General features: G+C 28.2%; 1 protein-coding gene across 1 annotated transcript; it reads right to left on the minus strand.

The window, feature by feature from the left end:
• Window positions 1-1373: 1373 nt before the first annotated feature.
• LOC107848423 (aluminum-activated malate transporter 2) lies at window positions 1374-6946 on the minus strand. The gene is made up of 6 exons (XM_016693186.2): window positions 6650-6946; window positions 5166-5309; window positions 4804-5076; window positions 3135-3250; window positions 2897-3040; window positions 1374-1997 (listed from the first exon to the last, which is right to left on the minus strand). The coding sequence occupies exons 1-6, from the start codon at window positions 6909-6911 to the stop codon at window positions 1590-1592; spliced, it is 1347 nt and encodes a 448-aa protein (XP_016548672.2). The 5' UTR covers window positions 6912-6946; the 3' UTR covers window positions 1374-1589.
• Between the last annotated feature and the right edge of the window lie 2695 nt (window positions 6947-9641).

The raw sequence follows: 9641 nt of genomic DNA on the forward strand, positions 1-9641 counted from the left end.
ATTTTTTTATTTTTCATTAGATATATCGAGTTCGAGCTTTAAAATAAAAAAAAACTTGATAGAAAACGTTAAACACATTTTAACAGGTGTTAAATATAGTTTGAAACCAAATCAGTCATGAATTTAAAAAAGATCCGGATACTAAAGGAGAAAAAGACATCTTTTTTGTGGTTATATGTGCACATTATTTAAAGAGTGGTTCATTTAAAAAAAAACTGCAGCAATCCAGTTGTTTCCAGTTTTATTTTCTCATAATATTCACCCACTTTATTGAAAACAATTTTTTTATCTACATATTGGTGCACTTAATTTCTCGAATTAGTTCCAACTAATAACAACAATTTGAAAACAGCTCATATTGAATTAGATAAATCATCGAAAGTTACATAAGAAAATAGTCACAAAAATAGACGCTAAATGTCGATAAATCAAGTCATAATTAGTTCCAAATGATTGGCACTGTTCATCTCTTGACTATGGATCTATGACAATGTAACAACGAAACATCATGATAAGGAATTTATTTTACCAAATTATTCCTATTAATTATATTTTGAAAATATAAATTTGAGTATACACACTTTTTTTAGTCATTCAATGACAGGGTGATATTTGAAGAACATAATAAACTTTTCTTGATTTTATAAATGATACAACTAATAAATATTTTTCGTAAAAGGACTTAATAAAATGAAACGAAATGAGTAAAATAGTAACAAGACAAATTTAGACAAGTAAAGCTGGATAACTATTTTTAGTAGAGTTTTATGATAACGTATATCTCGATGGACGGAGGGAATTGTGTGATCGTTAACTTTTGGTGCAATTTTTTGTATTGGTCAAAAGAATCTTTCGATTATTTAACACCTATTATGAAACTCGTGCTAGGATCGTAATATAATCAGGTGTCATACACAAGCTAGTAAAACAAACCTCGAAAGACGCCAAATAAGAAAACAAACGAGAAATACACCAAAAGAAACACAATAATTTAACGTAGTTCGATCAATCGACCTACATCCACAAAAAGAGGTGAGCAATCTACTGTATAGAAACACAATAATTTAACGTAGTTCGATCAATCGAACCTACATCCACAAAAAGAGGTGAGCAATCTACTATATAAAAGAGAGTACAAACTGTTAAGAGAGACAACCTCACACAATTCACTCGGAATAAAAGAGGCTCACACAAGTAATCCCACAACACTTGTGTCTCACAAAGTCTCTCCCCAAACGAAACTCTCAAACCGAATGCTACCAAACTGGAAGAAAGCCTTTTCCTACAAGAATAAGAATTAGCCAAATATCGAGCTTCAGACTATGTATCACTGATCCTCAAAAATTACGATGTTGATCTTACTCGTTCACAAGTACGTAATATATATTTCATTTCATACCATCTCATTCCTTTTACAATAAGCCCCCGGCCTTTGGTCTAGTAATAAAAGTACATCATTGATGATTGATCTAGTAATAAAAGTACATCATTGCAAAAGAGTATATACAAGGGGCAGATCCATTATTCATCTATCGAACTTCGAACTGTGTGTCACTGATCCTCGAAGATAACGATATTGACCTTATTATTCACTCAACATTAACCACATGATGTGCTTCACTAATACTCCCACTTGGGATTCTACTCTTGCTTCCCAATCTCTTTGGTTTTGATGACAAAATCTTGAATTTCATAAGTCCACCAAGTTGATTCACAGAATCCACAATTTCCACTGAATTAGACACTAAATCTAACATAAGTGAAGCAATTCTTGTTGTTGGAAGTAGCTTTTGCAATTCATCTTCTTCAATTAAACCACCACTTCTAATTATAGATCTTAGTTTTTCAGCTGATGCCTTTGCTTTGAGAATATATGAATCAATTGTTGGATAGAGAGTCATTGTCTTCATTGACAATGCTATTTCCTTCAATGCACTACCACACTCTATGCAAATCTTTGTGCATGGTTCTTGAATTTTTTTCCTTCCCTCTTGTGTCTGAGAAAAAAAAAAAAAGGTAGGAGCATAAATTAATTTACAATCAGTTTTAAGTTCTATACACTAACAGTACATACAAGGACAGTTGATGTACGAAGCATCGAACGTTCACGTAGGGCAACCCGAGGCAGTGGTGGGACCCAGGATTTTCATTGAAGGAGTTCAAAAGTAAACATACGAATTAGTCGAAGGAGGTTCAACATCTACTATACATACATAAAAAAATTTCAATCGTGTATAAATAGTATAATTTTCCATTCGAACCCCCTGAATGAAAGGTGGCTCCGCCCCTAACCCAAGAGGATATGATCCAGGCCATACCTGATAAGCATCAATGACTGATTCAACAACTCGAACTATAGGTCACATAGAAAAATTTCACTGTTGTTCCAAAGACTCCCTTTCGTATACATATACATAAATTAACTTAATATTCATTTTATGTTTATGTACATTGATAGTGTTATATATTAGTGTATATAAGAAGAGGAGCCCTGGATCAACAATTAAGTTGTCTTTGTGTGACTTATTACTAGTGTGAGCCATAGAATCAGTCATTGATGCTTACGTTAGAATAGGTCATACCTCACAAGCATCAACGACAGATTCAACAACTCGAGTGGAAAATTTCACCATTGTTCCAAGACTCCCTTTCGTATACATACATAAATTAACTTTAACATTCATTTTATGTTTATGTACATTGATAGTGTATATGAAAGAGGAGCCTTGGATCAACAATTAAATCGTCTTTAAGACTTACAGGTTACCACTTCGAGTCATAGAATCAGTCATACCTAACAGTAAACTCGCCCCCTCGGGGTATGACTTTCCGCAAAATCTTGAATAAACGCAGAACATTTCGTGCATCGAACAATTTTTCTTTCTACTATAATTACCATATTGCAGGAGCTAAGATCTGAGTTCAATGCATTGATGCTATTGGCACATTTACGAACAAGATTTCCAATTTTCAAATATTCTTCCCATGGATGTCTGTATTTGAATTTGCCATGACGTGGCTCCCATTTAGCAAAATTAACCTATAGGGACAAAATTCCAATGTTAATTACAACTATATGTTAAATAATTGTACTTTTAAATTTAAGTTTAATTAATAGTAACATTTGTACTAACCAGATTTTCTTCAGTAGCTTTTGAGTTGATAACACATTTGTATTCCTCAAGAGATATTCTTTCTAGTTCTTCTTCAGACTTTATATTTAATTTCTTGAAGTATTGAGTTCCATGTCCTGCAAATTAATGCAACCAAATTTAATTAACAAAAAAGATTTGACTAAAAGAAGCACATCATTATATACAACATGAATAATGATATGCTCAGTGTAATTGTAATTATATGAGTGGAAAATCACATCATTATATAATGGGCAAATAACATAAATCCCGACACCTTGAAGCTTGATTATAAAAAAATTCTGGCATCTTTCATAATTACTGAAAATTTTGATTTTAAGTTTTTCAAAATACATCATTAGCTCCCAATACATCCAACGAATATACAATTTTTCCTTTTTAAAGATGCATAATTAGCTCCCAATATATTTTTTTCGATTTTGGATCTGTCGAGATACATAATACATTCAACAAAAATATATTTTTTTCCTTGTAAAGATACATAATTAGCTCCTGATATATTTTTTCAGATTTGGATCTATCGAGATAGATAATTAGTTCCCCGATACATTTCACGGAGATACATAATTAGTTGAAATTCTTATAATTCCATTGTAATTTGTACGAATGAAAATTAGTGTAAATATATATATAGTAAACTAAGTTGTATGTTTTTTTTATTTTTCCTTGTATAAAATCATATCATATATAGTTATTAATTTACGTTGACTCATACACTAACATGGGTAGCTATTGGTACACATAGCATTGTTTTGTTCAACTTCTAATAAGTTGTTAATACACTAAATGATTATTTAATTATATTAAGAAATTTTAGTCATCTTATTTTGATTTGACAGGAGGAATAACAATTTAGTAATATCTAGAGTGTCACACATCGATCAGCTAGAAAATAGGTTAGCTGTCTCATTATATGATAGTTGACAATCTTGACTAGCCAACTTTGAAATTGAGTTAGATTTAAAATTTTAATATTTTTTAAAATGATAATCTTGTGATGAGCTAACTTTGAAATTAAGTTGGATTTAAAATTTTACTCTATTTGTTCAATTTATGTGTCACTTTTTATTTTCAAGAATCAAACCGTTTTAAGTTTAATCGTAAATTTGGATACAAAATCTTCAAGATTTTGGAAACAAAATTTTTATATTTGAAAACCAAGTAAAAGTACTATAAATCACAATTATTGTCAATTCAAAATATTTAAAAGATGTATGAAAAATTACGAATAAAAATAAACTTATTTGAATCTTGAAACCTCAAGCGACACATAAATTAAGACAGACAAACATAGGGGGTAATATCTTCTAGATTACAATCTTGATGAGCTACTTTGAAATCAAGTTAGATCCAAAATTCTATTATCTTTTTAAATGATGTATTAAGAATAAAATTTATTCATTCATTTATATTATTGGCTTTAGTTGAATTATGAAAGACTTTTGAGTCTTATAGTCTTTAACTACGATATATTTAGTGTATATTAAAATGCCTTTAGAGAGTTACTAAATACTAAACTACGATTCATTTATATGTTGTTGCAATCATCAATCCATCAACTAATTTTGTGACTGGGTTCGGTTCAAGATCCATTTTCTTTATAATTACATTAATGCAAATGAATCAAAAGTGAAGAAGGATAAGGTACCTTCAAGGGATATTCCAAGATCTTCAATATATGTGGCAATTAAGTTATGAAGATCTTCACCAGCCCACACAGGATATATAACCACATTAAACACGATCGCGGCCGCGCCTCCAATGAGTATCGTTGTCACTCGTGTAATCGCCTTATCGAGCACCACGTGGTCTCGATAGCCCGATACAGAGATCATAGAGAATGTCAGTATGAATATGAGTAGACCATAGTCATATCTTGCTTTCAACTTTGGTACGAATCTCATAAACGTTGCTATCGAAGCTGTAAAACTAAACTTATTAGTACAAATATTTATATCGAGTTTATGTAAGTTATATTTATCGTCAGTATTGAAAGTTAGTAATATTTACCTACTGAGAAAACAGATAATCCAAGTATTATTGGTTGCAATTTGTTTGATCCTGAAAAGGTTGCAAGTTTATGAGCTGCAACACCTAATGAACCAGCTAAAAATGTTGCTATTCCTCTATTAACACTTTTCCCAAGTGTAGCACCTAGCAAAAAAATAAAAATAAAAATAAAAAGATATTTAGAATAAAGTTTTGTGATTAATTCATGTCCTCTTAAACAAAAGAAGTTCTTCATGATAACAAATTTTCCACAAAAACAAAAAAAATAATAGTAATTCTACACTACTTTGAAAAACACAAATTAGCAATGGACAAATTCTATAGCTAAACAATAACTTCGTTGTTAATCTTATTTAGCAACAAATTACAGATGGATTATAAAAATATTCTATTAGAGTATTAATTATGAATAATTTAGTGACGATTTAACGACAAAGTTCATAACTAATTTCCTTTTTTTATATGGTGTATATCTTATTTGTTGAAGTTTTGTCCTGATTTTCTTATCAAAATTATTTTTTTCAATATCATTTTATAATATGTATATCGTTTGATCAAACCATATAATTAACATGTCTTTCTAGTATATTTTTCTTTTTGTTTGACGTATCGTCTCTATAAATCATAAATTTTTAATTTCTCCTCAATACACCCTCGGTTTCGAACCCAACACTATTAACATGAAGGAATACAACTCTCAAATTTTCTTCCTTCTACTAGTAATATTAAATAAGTTGATATCGTAATACATTGAAAAACAAATTTGATATATTAATACCAACAATATTATTCGATGATCATACGTGAAATTAATTAACACTAAGATATATTCAAATAATATATAATAACTTACCAACCAAAAAAACTCGAAGACGACAACAAAATATTTGATGATCATATCTGAAATTAATTAACCCTTAGATATATTCATATATTCAAGGATCATACTTAAAATATATTAATCCAAAGATCTATTCAAATACAAAAACTTAACAAGAAAAAACTCAAAAACGACAAAAGCAATCAGAACATTCGATGATCGTACGTGAAATTAATTAGCCCTAAGCTATATTCAAATAATAAGAACTTACCAAAAAAACTCAAAAACGATAACAACAATCCTAACATTTGATGATGATCATACGTGAAATTAATTAACACTAAGATATATTCAAATAATAAGAACTTATTAACAAAAAAAACTCAAAAACGACAACAACAGTCAAAACATTTGATGATCATACCTGAAATTAATTAGCCCTAAGATATATTCAAATAATAAGAAATTACCAACAAAAAACTCAAAAACAACAATAACAATCAGAACATTTGATGATCGTAAAATTAAATAACACTAAGATATATTCAAATAATAAGAACTTACCAACAAAAAAAACTCAAAAACGATAACAACAGTTAGAACATTCGATGACCATACGAATAATTAATTAACACTAAAATATATTCAAATAATAAGAACTTACCAACAGAAAACTCGAAGACAACAACAACAGTGAGAACAGCCCACATAGAAGAAACACCAAATCCTTCATAATTAAACAATGGTTCAAAGTAATAAAACAATGAAACCAATGCAATTGCCAATCCAACTTTAATTGAATGAATTAATTTTCTTGGATCCTCTTCACCTATTTTCTTCACATTGCTTCCAAATGTACACACCTTATTAGATACTGGCAATTTCTTTAATATCCCAACATTTTCTTGATTCTTCTTCACTGCCATTTTCTTGAAATTATATTAAAGGTCTATATGGGAAAATGAAGTAGATTATTTTGATATATATAGAGAGACAAAAGGAGGGCAAAATTGGTAATGTATTTTATTTTTGTCATTATCAATCTAGCTATTGATTAATGTGAATACAATTATACATCACAGATCACAGAAATCACCTGTAAATAGAGTGACACGTTTTCACATGTGACCGACTTAATAATGTTGACAACTTTTAGTACACTTTTGCTATTTTGTACTCCATTATTCTTAGCTCTTAACTGTAAACCATTATTATTGTCCTGTCGTGACATTAATATTTATGGTTCGACTAACTTATATTAATGTCACATAAAATACATTATTTCTTTAGGAATAGTTGTTGACTGTGACAAAAATAACAACATATTAGTGTCAATATATAAGTAGAATTTAAGGGGTAGAATGTAGACATGCTTTATCATAAAGAGATTATTTCAGATCAATCTACTTATCAAGAAAAAAAAGCATATCAAAGTAAATTAAAATATATATATATATATATATATATATATATATATATATTAGAGTGTAGATGATTGTTTATTATATAGTCCTCTTTTTTTTCTGCCAGAAATTATGAATCATTTTGGTCACGATCTAAAAATTCGTTAAAAAACTAAAAACCTTATGAAAAAATAGTAAGCCATCATATAAAAATGTTAGTTATTACAAATATTAAATGATAATATTTGTCTTATATCTTATTTGTAAGATTAAAAAAATATATAAGCAAACATAATTAGACACAAGAATCTAATGCATGTTATCGAAAGGTAATTTGGCAAGAGCTATAACTATACAATCTAAAAATAAAGATAAAATCCATATGATAATGAACATAGACTAAACGGGATTCCTTACATAAATTAGCAGTTTATTAGACTAATTTTATTTTTATTTTCAAAAACTCAAACTTAGAATATTTAATTCCGAACTAAAAAATTTATGTCCGTCCAACACACTGCTTCATGATGTTGTTGTTATTATTATTATTATTACTTCGTCGATTTAAAAAAGAATAACCTTGTTTTTTTAAATTCGTTTAAAAAAGAATGATTTTTTTTCTTTTTTAGTAATATTTTAATTTTAACTTTTTACAAGGTATATTTAGGACCACTAGATTAAAGGATATTTTGATACATTTGATATAATTTTAATTTAAAATTATAAGATTTAAATTTTATTTTTTTTCTTAAATTTTGTGTCAAGTCAAATTGGATCGTTCTTCTTTAAATGAAAGGAGTATTATTATTGTGGTGATGATTGGTTTGTTGGTAAGTTGCAAGTAAGTCAAAAAAAATATTAAAATTGTACTAGTTTACTTGGATTCTTGGACTCTGTACAACATTGTCTAAGTTGTTTGACTAGGAAGTTGCTTGTTGTTACACGATTTTTTCTTTTTTAAAATAAATAAATTATTATATTAATTCTAATTAAGAATCAAAAGAAGATTCCGCTAGCAAAGTCTCTTTTTTTCATTTTCTTGTGCACTCAATAATGATGTATATTTCATGGAAAAAAAATTAATTTTATATATTTGGTGTCTGCAAGTGGAAAAGTACATAATAGAAAAGTTGTAGGTACTTTATAGGCACCCTTGTCATATTGTCAAAAGGTTATCTCACCTATCCATTAATATGGATTCGAGAATCTAAGGTAATATCACTAGAATCAACTAGAAATATTTTTAATCTCATCTGCCATTTGAATCGGAAAATTAACACGTTAAAAAAAAAAATTCATATATATAGTTAAAGACCTTTTATTAAATTTTGATTTTAGGGTTCGTATGATTGAGAAATCATGGCCTTCATAGCGTTTGGACAATTCTCACTTAAAGATTTTCAATATTTTTAGAAATATTTTTGTATTACTTTTTATTAATATTTTCGAAGAAGATCATACAGCAAAAATAATTTTAAAGTAATGAATTAGAAAAATCAAATCTTACCAGACTAATGATAATCCCAGCAAATATATATCATGTAAAAGCATATTGATAAACAAAATGCGGTGATTATTAAAAAAAAAAAATAGAACAAATTAAATTCTTTTAGCAAAAAATAACTTTGATATTGCGTTTTTGACTTAAAAATATCCTCTTCCTTTATCAATGGGTTAATTTTGCGTTGACCTACTTGAAATAGGGCAATTTATCAAGGGAGATTAATTAATATAAATTCTTCATTATATGCAAAAGAGAACAAAGGATTACATAACCATCATATTAATTACCAAATAAATAAAAAGGATTGCATAATCACTTAGCTACAAACCAGTTACCATGTTAAAGGTGTACAAGGCTATTGACTTTGATGGAAAGTGAAATCCAATTTATAAGTTTTTCAAGCATCCCTTTGAAGAAATGAAAAGTTAGATTATTTTTTTCAAAAAACAATTTTAGAAAATAAACTTCTAAAATATAATTTCCAAAATTTGATTCATACCTATATGCTTATTCTTCAAAAGAAAAAAAATAATTCCAAATGCTTTCTCTCACAAGACTACCAAAAATTTGATTAGGAAAAATCAGTGTACTTACTTTTTTGGTTTAATTGACAGCTTTCTTTAATGAATCCTCTAGCAAATAATCCATCGGATTCATTATTAATTTTTAAATAAGTGTGTGAGTGTATATATATATATATATATGTTATTTACTAATTATATGCCATTTGAATTCATTGTTTACTATTT

Source organism: Capsicum annuum, chromosome 11 (genome assembly GCF_002878395.1).
Source record: "Capsicum annuum cultivar UCD-10X-F1 chromosome 11, UCD10Xv1.1, whole genome shotgun sequence".
NCBI lineage: Eukaryota > Viridiplantae > Streptophyta > Magnoliopsida > Solanales > Solanaceae > Capsicum > Capsicum annuum.

What these genes read in the sequence shown, in the direction of transcription:
- LOC107848423 (XM_016693186.2), bottom strand. Translation starts at nt 6,911, where the DNA reads ATGGCAGTGAAGAAGAATCAAGAAAATGTTGGGATATTAAAGAAATTG. An exon ending in AAGCTACTGAAGAAAATCTG is followed by an intron (nt 3,041 to 3,134) that starts GTTAGTACAAAT and finishes TTGTCCCTATAG; the next exon opens with GTTAATTTTGCTAAATGGGA. An exon ending in ATCTTAGCTCCTGCAATATG is followed by an intron (nt 1,998 to 2,896) that starts GTAATTATAGTA and finishes TTTTTTTCTCAG; the next exon opens with ACACAAGAGGGAAGGAAAAA.